This window comes from Mobula birostris, chromosome 16 (assembly GCF_030028105.1).
Source record: "Mobula birostris isolate sMobBir1 chromosome 16, sMobBir1.hap1, whole genome shotgun sequence".
NCBI lineage: Eukaryota > Metazoa > Chordata > Chondrichthyes > Myliobatiformes > Myliobatidae > Mobula > Mobula birostris.
The window spans coordinates 64665738-64681098 of NC_092385.1; the positions used below are offsets into that span (position 1 = coordinate 64665738).

Below are 15361 nucleotides of genomic sequence, written 5' to 3' on the forward strand. Positions count from 1 at the left end.
ATTTTTCTTTTAAAAACACAATGGTGGGACTAGAGCTGGTGGTAGAGGCAGACAGCGTAAAAGCATTTTAGAGACAATTAGGTACGCACATGAATATGCAGAGAAGGGTGGGGTATGGTCAATGCAAGGTGAAGAGAGACTAAATAAATCAGGAGTCATTGGTTTAATTAGTTTGGCACAACATTGTGTGCCGTAGGGTCTGTCCTGTGCTGTACTGTTCTATAATTAGTGTGAGCATTAGTATAGAAGCTAAAGGAGCACGTAATCCTGAACTGATTAGGTCAGTTGTCTAGAAAGAAGCAAAGAGCTTCAAGAAGGGTCTCAGCTTAAAACATTGACTGTTTATTCCTCTCCATAAATGCTGCCTGACTTTCTGAGTTCCTCCAGCATTTTGTGTGTGTTGCATCTGATCCTCAGCCCAATCAGCCATTCATGAAGACTTTTAATGAAGGAAGAATGAATATAGCCAAGGTCTTTATTTAAAGTACAGTACAGTAACTGCCCAGTAACCAAGATGCAATGCAATCAGAAAGTAGCTGTAAACTAACTACAGTGTTAATTCCTTGAGTGTCTCTCATATCTCACACAGCTCCTTGCACGCAGTGCAGCTGTACCATGCCTTCCAATGGCTCAGATTATCCACCACTCAACCTAAAGAAATACCTTCACAGCAGCAAATAAGTGGATAACTGCATTAATAAAGCTTTGTTTTATATTAATAAAGCCAGCCTCATTACAGTCTTAACTCCCAATTCTGAAGGCTGCATTGTAGCTGGTCTTACATTGGCTTCTGTGCAGCTTACTTTGTGCTTTCAAATTCCCAGTTTCTAGCAAGATTGTGACACCTGATCTTGACGCCCCATTCTAAAATGGGGGGAAAATGCAAACTCTCAGGATGGGCCTTCCTTGTGGAAGTGGGGAGCCCACACACTGCTGCCCAAACAAGCTTCACGTGGAAGCATCTCTCCAATTGATGTAACTGGGAAATCCTATGTCATAGAGCAGAGGCAATCTTAACTGTACAAAGACATTTCACAACACTCAGCAATTGTCATCCATGCTGCTGCGAATAAATCAGACTTCTTCACTTCACCGGAGGTAGCTGGGGTGGGCAGGATAGCATCATTAGAGGCATTTGGAGTACTGCCCTTTGCCCAGGATCAACTGAGCCCAGTTTGGGGCTGTAATGAATTAGAATGGGATGCCTTGAGATGGATGGGATCTCTATGAATGTAAATTATTTAATTTAAAACACTCTACACATATTTAAGTTAAATTAAAATTCATTGCTAAAAACGTGCCTATTTTAGAAGCAGTATGGAAGCACTGAGACAGTTGAGCATTACACTCTTCAAGTATGTTAGTCACATGGGAAGGGGTTGGGTGGAGTGTGTGAGCTTCAAGGCAAGGAGGATGCCAGTGGTCTCCTCAATAAGCACACAGTCACTCCATGGCATAGGGTACGGTGCCATTCCCACCCTCTCACGTACAGGAGCCGGCTTGGCCAACGGGTTCACTTTAAAAATGGGTCTGAGGATTCCCTGAATACACATTGTTTTGGTGAATTTTTGGAAGATGGAACGTGCCATACTTTACAGTAAGATACTTTTCAATATTGCAAAACTGGACTTAGTCAAAAAAAATATAAAACATTTCTCTATCAGAGATGGTGCATTAAATTTCAAGCAGTTTTGCTATTGTTTCTCTCCTCCCTTGAGATATTTGGAGAATGAGAAGGTTAGCAACAAAGCACTTAACAAACTTCTGCTCTGTCAGTTAGTACCTAGGTTGCAGAAAGGATCTCACACAGTCATTACACAAATCACCAACCAATCAGATTTACGTGAACCTTCAAATCCCATGCCCAGTGTGGTCAGAGAAAGAAGTGTCCTTCAAATGTAAACAAATCCACTCAGTGTTCAAGTACATTGGTTAAACAGTCTGTAATTCAAAGTGGACCCAAGTTCACATCTTAGCATCAAGTAGGGGACCAAGCAAATTGCCCAGCATACCAGGTGATCACTTTCCAGTTCCTCCACATCACCACGACCAAGATCAGCAGAAACAAAGTGCAGAACGTCCTGCTTCGTGTCTTCATCAGTGGCACCAAGCAGTTGGTCAGAGTTGAGATAAAGACTAGGAGCACTGCGATCACAGCCAGTAGCACGTTGATGAGCTTGCCCAGCAAGGTGCGCGCTGTACCATTCTCCAGACCCTCCAGCTGAACCACCTGCTGTTGTTGCTGCTGCAGTTCCATCTTGGAGATACGAGTCTGACAGGCTTCCAGAGCCTCCTGTGTGATTCAGAGAGTCAGGTAGTATTATTTGTAACATACATACTTTGATAATAAATTTACTTTGAATTTTGGTGAATATCTGAATGAAGCTGCCACAGGAGGTGGTGAAGGAAAGCACGATTACAACACTTAAAAGGCATTTAAACAGGTACTTCAATAGAAAAGGAGTAGAGACATAGAAACAATACAGACAGATGGGATTTGGTGTAGAGAGGTTGGCATGGACGAGTTGGGCTAAAGGGCCCATTTCTATGCAGTACAATTCTATGACACTAGTAATGCACACAAAATGCTGAAGGAGCTCAACCGGTCAGGCAGCATCTACGGAAAAGAGTAAACAGTCCATGTTTTCAGGCCGAGACCCTTCAGCAGGACTGGAGAAAGAGATGAGAAGTTAGAGCAAGAAGCTGGGAAGAGGAATGGGAATGGGGAGAGGACATGTCGGAATGGGAATGGGAAGAACAATTGAAGCGGGTGGACATTGAAAGATCCCGCTTTTTCTGGCAGACAGATTGTAGGTGTTTGGCGATATACAGGCCACACTGGGAGCACTGGATACAGTAGATGACCCCAACAGACTCACAGGTGAAGTGTCGCTTCACCAGGAAGGATTGTTTGGGGCCCTGAATGATAGTGAGGGAGGAGATGAAAGTGCAGATGTAGCACTGTTCTGCTTGCAAGGAAAAGTACCAGGACAGAGATCAGTGGGGTGGGAGAATGGACAAAGGAGTCGCGTAGGGATTGATCCCTGCGATAAATAGAAAATGGTGGGAGGGAAAGATATGCTTGGTGGTGGGATCCCATTGGAGATGGTGCAAGTTACGGAGGATTATGTGTTGGATGCAGAGTCTACTGGGGTGGTAGGTGTGTGTTACTTGGATTTCCAGTGTTTACAGATTTTCTTGTCTCCATGATACTATGTTCATAGTAAAAAACATTAATGAAGGTAGTGCAGTGGATGTAGTGCATATGGATTTCAGTGAGGTATTTGCTAAGGTTCCCCATGTGAGGCTCATTCAGAAAGTAATGAGACATGAGATCCAAGGATACCTTGCTTTGTGGATCCAGAATTGACTTGCCCATTGAAGGCAAAGGGTTCATATTCTGCATGGAGGACAGTGACCAGTGGTGTTCTGCAGGGATCTGTTCTGGGATCCCTCCCCTTTGTAATTTTTTTAAATGACCTGGATAAGGAAGTAGAAGGGTAGGTTAGTACTTTTGCTGATGATACAAAGGTTGGAGGTGTTGTGGATAGTCTGCAGGGTTGTCTGAGGTTACACTGCGACATCGATAGGATGCAGAATTGGGCTGAGAAGTGGCAGATGGAGTTCAACCCAGATAAGTGTGAAGTGGTTCATTTCGGTAGGTCAAATTTGAAGACAGAATATAATATTAATGGTAAGACTCTAGGCAGTGTGGAGGATCAGCGAGATCTTGAGGTCAGTGTCCAAAGGACACTAAAAGCTTCTGCACAAGTTGACAGTGTTGTTAAGAAGGCGATTGATGTGCTGGGCTTCATCAACCGTGGGATCGAGTTCAAGAGCTGTGAAGTAATCTTACAGCTATATAAGGCCTTAGTTAGACCCCACTTGGAGTACTGTGTTCAGTTCTGGTCACCTCACTACAGGAAGGATATGAATGCTACAGAGAGAGTGCAGAGGAGATTTACAAGGATGTTGCCTGGATTGGAGAGCATGCCTTATGAGAATAGGTTGAGTGAAACTTGGCCTTTTCTCCTTGAAGTGACGGAGGATGAGCGGTGAGCTGATAGAGGTGTATAAGATGATGAGAGGCGTCGATTGTGTGGATAGCCAGAGGCTTTTTCCCAGGGCTGAAATGGCTAACACAAGGGGGCATAGTTTTAAGGTGCCTGGAAGGGGGAGGTTTTTCCACACAGAGTGTGGTGGGCACACTGCCAGCGACAGTGGTAGAGGTCTTTTAAGAGACTCTTAGATAGGTATATAGAGCTTAGAAAAGTAGAGGGCTATGTGGTAGGGAAATTCTAAGCAGTTTCCAGAGTAGGTTACATGGTTGGCACAAAATTGTAGGCCAAAGAGCCTGTAGACTTCTATGCTTCTATATGTTGTTTTATACTTAATTCCTTATTCTTGCTAAACCCGTGATTCTCTGATATACTCAGAAAAGTTTGTGTCTTATTCCACGTTAATTCGTCCTGCCATTTCTTTGTTCGGTGATGTCTAACTGTTAGGGTCCCAGACCTTAGTTAATAATCAGTCATGCAGCATGGAACTGGCCCTTTGGCTCATCTGGTCCAGGCCAACCAAGATGCTCCATCCAAGCTTGTCCCATTTGCCAGTGTTTGGCCCACAACCTTATAAACCTCTCCTACCCATGTACCTGTCCAACTGTCTCTTAAATGTTATTAATGTCCTCAACCACTTCTTCTGGCAGCTTATTCCACATATATTGTGCAAAAAAAGCAAATGTCCCTGAAGTTCCTAATAAATGTTTTCCCTCTCACCTTAAACCTCTAGTCCTTGGCTCCTCAATCCTGGGGGGAAAAAACAGAGTGCATTCACCCATCTATTTCCCTCACGATTTTGTACATCTCTACAAGATCACCTTTCAGTCTCTTACACCCTGAGGAATAAAGTCCTAGCCTGCCCAACCCCTCCCTGTAACTCAGTTCCTCAAGCTCTGTAACATCCTTGTAAATATCTTCTGCACTCTTTCCAGCTTAATAACATCTTTCCTATAGTAGGGTGACCAAACTCAACCCAGTACTCCAAGTGTGGCCTCACCAGCATCCGTTAGAATCTCCTCCTAACCTCCCAGCTTTTATACTCAATGCCCTGACTGATAAAGGCCAGCATGCTAAAATATTTCCTCACCACCCTGTCTCCCTGTGACTCCACTATCAAGAAAATGCTGCAAGTCCTTCTGATCTACATCTCTCCCCAGATTCTTGCTGTTCACTGTGAAAGTCCTACCGAGAGTTGACATTCTAAAATGCAACACCTCAGCTACCCAAATTAAACTTTATTAACATTCCACAGCCCACTTACTCAGCTGAACAACTTGCCCCTGTAACTTTTGGTAATCTTCTTCATTGTCCGCTATACCACTTATAGTGTCACCTACAAACTTACTAACCATGCCTTGTACATTCTTCTCTGAATTCTTCACATACGTACAATAGATGACAAACAATGGGTCCAACACCAGACCCTGAGGCACACTACTAATCATGGGCCTCCAAGAATCACTTTCCGCCATCACCCTCTGGTTTCTACCTTCAAGCCAGTTGTGCAACCAAATGCACAGCTCTCCCTCAATCCCATACAATCTAACCTTCCAGAGCTGCCCATCATGTGGAACCTTATCAAAGGCCTTAATGAGGTCCATATAAACCATGCCGATTGACCTACCCTCACTAATTTTCTTGGTCAGCTCATCAAAAAGTTGTAAGGCATGATCAACTTGCCATACTGACAACCCCTAATGAACCCCTGTTTAAGTATATCTTATCCCTCAGAATCCTCTCCAGTAACTTCCCTACCACAAACATTACACTTACTGGCCTATAGTTCCTAGGTTTTTCTTTGCCACCTTTCTTAAATAAAGACATTTGCTATCCTCCAGTCTACTGGCACCTCACCCTTGGCTAATGATGATACAAATATCTCAGCCAGAGTTCCTGCAGTTTCTTGTCTAGCCTCCCACAGTGTTCTTGGACAAACATGCTCAGCACCTCCTCTCCTGTATTGCAGATGCCACCATTTACTTTTCCTTGTTCTGAAGTCATCATGTAAAAGCAGTGGAGGACCTTGCTCTTCTCCTGTGGCTCCAATACAAAGTAGCTCCTTTGGTTTTTGAAGGGCCATTACTCTTTTTCCCTTACTGTACTAAAAACATATCTTAATATTTTACCTTACAACAGGGTAGGGCAAGGCAAGAACAGTGAGAAGAGAGCACCTCCATCTTTCCCACCGGTTGGTAAAGGTAATCTGAGGAAGAAGGAAGGGCAAGAAGGGTGGCTGGGTTGCAATGGTAGAGGAGCCATTGGGGGGTGGGGGAGAGAAAGGAGGTAGATAGGTTAGGCTGGGGTTACAAGGATGTGGTTTGGTGAAAGAATCTGACAAGGTGAGAGATGAGAATGGGGGGTAGGTTGAGAAAGAGGAGGGAGAGAAGTGGAGCAAAGCCATCATATTCACATTCCTACACTGTTTATGAATTATCAGAATTCAGTGAAGGACACAGCATGTTCTCAACCTGAGCTCTCAGGCTCAATTGCCAAAGATGAGCATCACACTGGCTCATGTCTGTTGACTGACCTGAATGTCTTGTGCTCGCTCATAAGACTGATAGGCTATCTTCTCCTCCATGCTCACCAACTCTTGTTTCAGGTTGAGAATCTCGTGCTGGTGAAGCTCTGTCAGGTCATTGAGCTGATCCTCAAGCCGTTCACACCTAGAACAGGCAGCAGTACATGTCAGCCATCTTATCGTAGCAGCCATGAAACCTCTATTTGCATTGGATGAACAGGCAGCATAAGAAGTTAACAGTGAGTTCTCCATGACCTTTCTACCCAATCCTCAGGAATGGTCATGGAGGCACCTGACCCAAATGTTCCCTCCCTCACATGTCTACATCAAACCATGCCAACTTCCAAAGAATTATCCTCCTGGATATGAATGGAGCAATAGATTCAAAAGTAAAGTTCAGAGGAGTATAAACACAAGGAAATCTGTAGATGCTGGAATTTCAAGCAACACACATAAAAGTTGCTGGTGAACGCAGCAGGTTCTGAAACTTTTTGATGATTTTAAGTTCCCTGGCCCCCACCGCTTTATTTTCACCATGGATGTCCAGTCCCTCTATACTTCCAGCTCCCATCAGGAAGGTCTCAAAGCTCTCCACTTCTTTTTGGATTCCAGACCTAACCAGCTCCCCTCTACTACCACTCTACTCCGTCTAGCGGAATTAGTCCTTACTCTTAATAATTTCTCCTTTGGCTCCTCCCACTTCCTCCAAACTAAAGGTGTAGCCATGGGCACCCGTATAGGTCCCAGCTATGCTTGCCTTTTTGTTGGCTTTGTGGAACAATCTATATTCCAAACCTATTCTGGTATCTGTCCCCCACTTTTCCTTCACTATATTGACACTACATTGGCACTGTTTCCTGCATGCATGCTGAGCTCGTTGACTTCATCAACTTTGCCTCCAACTTTCACCCTGCCCTCAAGTTTACCTGGTCCATTTCCGACACCTCCCTCCCCTTTCTAAATCTTTCTGTCTCTATCTCTGGAGAGAGCTTATCTACTGATGTCTACTAAAATCCTACTGACTCTCACAGCTATCCGGACTATTCCTCTTCTCACCCTGTCTCTTGCAAAAATGCCATCCCCTTCTCGCAATTCCTCTGTCTCCGTCGCATCTGCTCTCAGGATGAGGCTTTTCATTCCAGGACGAAGGAGATATCCTCCTTTTTTAAAGAAAGGGGCTTCCCTTCCTCCAGCATCAACTCTGCTCTCAAATGCATCTCCCCCATTTCACACACATCTGCTCTCACTCCATCCTCCCGCCACCCCACCAGGAATAGGGTTCCCCTTGTCCTCACCTACCACCCCACCAGCCTCCGGGTCGAACATATAATTCTCCGTAACTTCCGCCACCTCCAACGGGATCCCACCACTAAGCACATCTTTCCCTCCCTCCCTCTCTCTGCTTTCCGCAGGGATCGCTCCCTACACGACTCCCTTGTCCATTCGTCCCCCCCATCCCTCCCCACTGATCTCCCTCCTGGCACTTATCCTTGTAAGCGGAGCAAGTGCTACACATGCCCTTACACTTCCTCCCTCACTACCATTCAGGGCCCCAAACAGTCCTTCCAGGTGAAGCAACACTTCACCTGTGAGTCAGCTGGGGTGATATACTGCATCCGGTGCTCCCGATGTGGCCTTCTATGTATTGGCGAGACCAGACCAGGAGATCGTTTCGCTGAACGCCTACGCTCTGTACGCCAGAGAAAGTAGGATCTCCCAGTGGCCACACATTTTAATTCCTCATCCCATTCCCATTCTGATATGTCTATCCATGGCCTCCCCTACTGTAAAGATGAAGCCACACTCAGGTTGGAGGAAGCTAGCAAATAATATCAAAGAGGATACTAAAAGCTTTTTCAAGTATATAAAGAGTAAAAGACCGATGAGAGTAGATATAGGACTGATAGAAAATGATGCTGGAGAAATTGTAATGGGAGATAAGGAGATGGCGGAGGAACTGAACAAGTATTTTGCATCAGTCTTCACCGAGGAAGACATCAGCAGTATACCGGACACTCAAGGTTGGCAGGGAAGAGAAGTGTGCGCAGTCACAATTACGACAGAGAAAGTACTCAGGAAGCTGAATAGTCTAAAGGTAGGTAAATCTCCCAGACCAGATGGAATGCACCCTCGTGTTCTGAAGGAAGTAGCTGTGGAGATTGCGGAGGCATTAGCGATGATCTTTCAAAAGTCGATAAGATTCTGGCATGGTTCCGGAGGACTGGAAGATTGCAAATATCACTCCGCTATTTAAGAAGGGGGCAAGGAAGCAAAAAGGAAATTATAACCTATTAGCTTGACATCGGTGGTTGGGAAGTTGTTGGAGTCGATTGCCAAGGATGAGGTTACAGAGTACCTGGAGGCATATGACAAGATAGGCAGAACTCAGCATGGCTTCCTTAAAGGAAAATCCTGCCTGACAAACCTATTACAATTTTTTGAGGAAATTACAAGTAGGCTAGACAAGGGAGATGCAGTGAATGTTGTATATCTGCATTTTCAGAAGGCCTTTGACAAGGTGCCACACATGAGGCTACTTAACAAGAGCCCATGGAATTATGGGAAAGTTACATACGTGGATAGAGCGTTGGCTGATTGGCAGGAAACAGAGAATGGGAATAAAGGGAACCTATTCTGGTTGGCTGCCGGTTACCAGTGGTGTTCCACAGGGGTCTGTATTGGGGCCGCTTCTTTTTACATTGTACATCAACGATTTGGATTATGGAATAGATGGCTTTGTGGCTAAGTTTGCTGACGATACGAAGATAGGTGGAGGGGCCGGTAGTGCTGAGGAAATGGAGAGTCTGCAGAGATACTTGGATAGATTGGAAGAATGGGCAAAGAAGTGGCAAATGAAATACAATGTTGAAAAGTGTATGGTTATGTTGTTTGGCAGAAGAAATAAATGGGCAGACTATTATTTAAATGGGGAAAAGATTCAACGTTCTGAGATGCAACAGGACTTGGAAGTCCTCGTACAGGATACCCTTAAGGTTAACCTCCAGGTTGAGTCTGTGGTGAAGGCGGCGAATGCAATGTTGGCATTCATTTCTAGAGAAATAGAGTATAGGAGCAGAGATGTGATGTTGAGGCTCTATAAGGCGCTGGTGAAACCTCACTGGGAGTACTGTGGGCAGTTTTGGTCTCCTTATTTAAGAAAGGATGTGCTGATGTTTGAGAGGGTACAGAGAAGATTCACTAGAATGATTCCGGGAATGAGAGGGTTAACATAGAAACATAGAAAATAGGTGCAGGAGTAAGCCATTCGGCCCTTCAAGCCTGCACCGCCATTCAGTATGATCATGGCTGATCATCCAACTCAGATGAACATATGAGGAACGTCTGTCTGCTCTTGGACTGTATTCCTTGAAGTTTAGAAGAATGAGGGGAGACCTCATAGAAACATTTCGAATGTTGAAAGGCATGGACAGAGTGGATGTGGCAAAGTTGTTTCCCATGAGGGGGGAGTCTAGTACGAGAGGGCATGACTTAAGGATTGAAGGGCGCCCATTCAGAACAGAAATGCAAAGAAATTTTTTTAGTCAGAAGGTGGTGAATCTATGAAACTTATTGCCATGGGCAGCAGTGGAGGCCAAGTCATTGGGTGTATTTAAAGCAGGGATTGATAGGTATCTGAGTAGCCAGGGCATCAAATGTTATGATGAGAAGGCGGGGGAGTGGGACTAAATGGGAGATTGGATCAGCTCATGATAAAATGGCGGAGCAGACACGATGGGCCGAATGGCCGACTTCTGCTCCTTTGTCTTATGGTCTTATTCCGTCTGGGTAGCCTCCAACCTGATGGCATGAACATTGACTTCTCAAACTTCCGTTAATGCCCCACCTCTCCCTCGTACCCCATCTGTTATTTATTTATATACTGTGATGAAAAACCAAGTTATCAGAAGATTGATACTGATGAGAGAGATGAGGGAGACAATGGAGAAGCGTTCAAAATGTTAATGAGAGAGGAGAGAGGTAACAGAAAAGAAACACAATTAAGATTATTGACAGACTGGTTGCTTTGAACCTGAACTGTTTGAAGTTTGATGGACAGGCAATACCCCAGCAGGGGGATGAAAGCACGACAAACACCACAAGATAACAAGACCCTGGAAAAGCGGTGTGCCCGCACAAGTTGGTGGGAGTTTGGATGTCTGGTCGCAGAAACCAACCATAGACGCACAGGGTGAAAAGGTACGATCGGCGGGAACCTGGTGTGTGTGTCCGCCCTTGCCTGGGTGCCGGGTTCACCGCGGAAGAACGGTCGTATCCGGAACGGAGGGGTTACAGTCGGTGGCCACAGAAGACATTAAAAGGGTTCGCCCGAAAGCTAACTGCGAAGAACAAAGGTCTGTCTGAATCAGATTTGCTTATTATCTCTCTCTCCAACGGCACAACAGCGATTACTGCGAACTGTACTAAGCTGAACTGAACTCTGCGTCACTTGAGACTGATCATTTTACCCCTAGACTGCGATAGAGCTTGTTTGATTCCTATTACCCTAGTTCTGTGTACGTGTGTTTTATCATTGCTAACCTGTTGCATTTATATCCTTACGATTACAGTACTGTGTTACTTATTTCTTTAATAAAACTTTTAGTTCCAGTAATCCAGACTCCAACTAAGTGGTCCATTTCTGCTGGTTTGGCAACCCAGTTACGGGGTACGTAACAATACACACATGCTTTTTCTCTGTCCCCTTTTTCTCCCTCTGTCCCCCTCACTATACCCTTTGCCCATCCTCTGGGCTTTTCCCCCCTCCCCCTTTTCTTTCTCCCTGGGCCTCCTATCCCATGATTCTCTCATATCCCTTTTGCCAATCAATTGTCCAGCTCTTGGCTCCATCCCTCCCCCTCCTGTCTTCTCCTATCATTTCGGATCTTCCCCCTCCCCCTCTCACTTTCAAATCTCTTACTAGCTCTTCTTTCAGTTAGTCCTGTTGAAGGGTCTCGGCCCAAAACGTCGACTGTACCTCTTCCTAGAGATGCTGCCTGGCCTGCTGCGTTCATCAGCAACTTTTATGTGTGTTGCTTCAGGGGAGTACAGCTGGATAAAGTAATGAATAATGAATCCCACAGATTGAAGGGGAAGCTAAGAGAGGAAACCCTGGGTAAGTGAACTCTGCACTGAACAGTGATGGAGAGCACTTGCTTTGTCTGTCCCTTCACTTCAGTATCAATCGTCATATCTCAGTTGGCTCTACCTTGGGCTGTGGAACACTTTCCCTTCGGCCTTGTTATCACAATTATTTGTTTAAATCCTCCCTTCACAGCTCAGTATCAACTCATGGGCCTCAGGGTTTATTGAGGAAATGATAATACATCCATGTGTCAAGAGATCAATGACGACAATGTATAAACACAACACTTCATGAACAAACTACCAGAAGATTAAAGTATTGGATGATTAATCAGAGAGCTGATCAGGCAGCCACAGCAATCATGAGGGCAGAGAGGAAGCAATATCAGCACTAATTTGATGAGAAATAGTTGGATGCAGTCAGGTTAGTCGTAGACATGAGAAAGTGCATTGTGGGAAGATTAAAAAATGGAGAAATGTTTGTACTCAGCAACCACCAACTAAGACATCCTAAACCCAGCTGACAGTGGTTTAAGTAATTTGAAATTAGGATTTCTATCAGTGATTGGGGAGTGATCTGTAACACAAATGATGAAAAAAGTTGCAAAGTTTTCTCCCTTATCATAAATCACCCAGAGCGATGAAGGTTCCGAAACAGCTCTCATGGCTTCCATTCAGTGCTCTAAACTTAAACACTCAGGACTCTACAAATTTAATGGTTATTATAGCCTTCTCTTCAGTTCACTACAAACACTGTGAACAAGCCCTTACGTGAATTTCTACATTCACATCTTGACTTTGATGGAGACATAGCCGAGAGGTACTACTGCCCATCAATGCATGACTACACCTTCTACACAGCTGTAGTGAAGCAGCCTCATTTCACACTCACATTACATCCACTGTACATGCATCCTGACAATGAGAAAGCATGTAGTAGAGAATGAAATGCAAGTAGAATGACATGCAAACAATTGGATTTTAACTAGAGGTGAGGGAGGTGAAGCAGGTTGTTCTGCCTGAGCCTACCTGTATCGCTCTTCCTGCAGAGTCCGTAACATTAATGTATAATCTCTCTGATAGTGAGACTTCAAAGTGTCAAATGATTCTTCCAGCTGGGCCTGTGTCTCCTTCACTTGCTGCAGTTCTTGGAATATCCCTGCAAAGCCTGAGCAGGCAAGGTCTAGTGTGTTGGTTTTGGAGGTGGTAGATTCCAGGGGTGTCCCCGACACACTGTTAGCAGCTGACCCTGATGTGCCACTTGAGCACTCCTCCTCGCTGCCATACTTGAGGCTGGATTGCAGGTTGCCACAGATTTCCAGGCCCTTGAGACACTCTTCTGCCTGCGCTTCATCCAGCGAGTCCTTAAGGGTGGGAATGTTATCCGCACTGCCAAACCTGTTGCGAAGGAGGGATGCGATCTCCCGTGGCTTGGAAACCACGGCCCCTGCGGCTGAGTGGGTGGCTTGGGAGAAGCTGGAGAGACCACCCCGCACGCTGCCCACGACGCCCTCACTGAAACCTGTCACCCTGGCCCCCACACCCCTCAGGCCCTGCTGCATATCCCGGAGTACATCTTTGGGCTGCCGCGGCATGCCATTATGCTCGATCTCGCGCAACTTGCGGTGGCAGTGCTCCAGCTTGCGCTGCAGCTGCAGGATAGTCTGCGCCGACTTCTGGTTTTTCTTCTCGAAGACCTGCTTGATGCGAGCCCCTTGCTGCCTGTCAGCGTCGTTGGCCAGCTTGAGGTACTCCGCTACATTGTCATCTCGGGCCGTCTGCTCCACCTTCAGCTGCTCTGTAAGCTTCAGCACCTTCTGCTGTAGGTGAGTAATGGCAGCTCTCGTCCTCTGGGGGTCCAGTGCACCATCTAGGCTATCCACACTAATCCCCCCATCTGAGCTCGAAGCAACCACACTGTTCACTTCCAGCCGTTCGACCTGCGGTAGAGAATCAAAGGTAAGCTTATTACTTGCATGCATTTTTAAAAGGCTGGAGAGCCACCAGCTTGTAATCATGTTGATTAAAAACATGATTAATTCCCCACTTCCTCCCACACAAAGGCCAGAACTTTTCCACATGAAGCGAAGTTAATCTGAAACATTCAGCAAACACCAATAACTTGCTGCTGGGATGAGAACAGTTGTTGAAGCTACCACTGAACCAGATGGAAAGTTGTAGGATGTCCAAAACCACCAGACCTCTCGCTATACCATCCTCTCAATGTTCCATTGTCTAATGCCTGAACAATTCCCCACCAGTGATGGACTGCTCAATACAAGGATATTTGCATCCAGACTTGGTGCAAAGTTGTTCCCATCATGAGTGATGGCTGTATTACAGATTCCCAAATGCTGTAACTGTGAAGGAGGAATGAACTGTGCGTGAAGCACTCCACTCCTGCTTCCCGCTATGGTGTCACGTTCACTCAACCCTGAAACATCTGGACAGTGAACATGCATACAACAGGATGCTCTTCATTGACTACAGCTCTGCATTCAATATTATCATCCCCTCAAAACTAATCAACAAGCCCCAAGACCGAGGTCTCAAAACCTCCTTGTGCAACTGAATCCCGGACTTCCTCACTTGCAGACCCAGTAAGTACAGATTGGCAACAACATCTCCTCCACAATCACCATCAGCACAGGTGCACCACAAAGCTGTGTGCTTAGCTTCTTACTCTGCTCACTTTATACTTATGACTATGAGGCTATACAGAGCTCCAATGCCATATTTAAGCTTGCTGACATTGGCTGAATCAAAGGTGCAACATGCAAGTACAATTACTAAGAATGCATAGCAGCACCTCTACTTTCCTTGAGGTTTCCAAAGATGCGGCAGGTCATCTAAAACTTTGACAAACCTCATAGATGTACGGTGGAGCGTATACTAACTGATTGCATCATGGCCTGGTATGGAAAGACCCATACCTTGAAACAGAAAAGCCCATAAAAAGAAGTAGATACAGCACAGGTGAATCCCTCCCCACCACTGAGCACATCTACAAGGACTGCTGTCGTAGAAAAGCAGCATCCAACATCCAGAACCCCTTCCATCAAGGCTATGTTTTCTTCTCGCTGCTGCCATCAGAAAGGAGGTACAGGAGCCTGAGGTCCCACACCACCAAGTTGAGGAACAGTTATTACCTTTCAACCATCAGGCTCTAGAAGCAATGGAGATAACCTCACTCTCCCCATTACCAAAGGATTCAATGAGCCTTCAACTCAGGTCTTCAATAGTTATTGCTTATTTATTTTTTTCTGTATTTTCACAGTTTGTTCTATTTTGCACATTAGTTGCTTCATTTTTGTTGTGTGTTGCTCTATTGTGTTTCTTTGTATTGACTATGATTGCCCACAAAAAAAAATTAATCTGAGTGATATACAGTATATGTACTATGATACTTTGATAATAGATTTACTTTGAAGTGGGAATAAATGTGTGCACAGTGCACTATCCTGGTTAACGACCATGAGTTTATTGAGTCTAATTGCACCCAAAATGCTCCAATTCCCTGCTCATGTTATAAATTTCAAAGGGTCAAGGATTTCCATAAAGCAGTTTGAGTCCCTCGGTTTTATTCAAGAACACAGTGCGTCTAGAGAGGAAACTGGGGACGCTTTGGCTGTGATTCTTATATCACCATTAGCCAAATGCAAGGTATTGGTAGACTGGAGGATAGCAAAAGTTTTGC

At 45.2% G+C, this 15361-nt stretch overlaps 1 protein-coding gene across 2 annotated transcripts in view; it reads right to left on the bottom strand.

The window, feature by feature from the left end:
• Positions 1-470: 470 nt before the first annotated feature.
• Positions 471-15361, bottom strand: part of LOC140211189 (transmembrane and coiled-coil domains protein 1-like) — an 87745-nt gene continuing 72854 nt past the window's right edge. For both annotated transcript variants that reach the window (XM_072280759.1, XM_072280758.1), the window contains exons 3-5: positions 12694-13604; positions 6592-6727; positions 471-2293 (exon numbers count right to left, since the gene is read on the bottom strand). In XM_072280759.1, the coding sequence (XP_072136860.1) occupies positions 1979-2293; positions 6592-6727; positions 12694-13604 (1362 nt within the window). In that variant the 3' untranslated portion in view covers positions 471-1978. The remainder of the gene's footprint in view (positions 2294-6591; positions 6728-12693; positions 13605-15361) is intronic.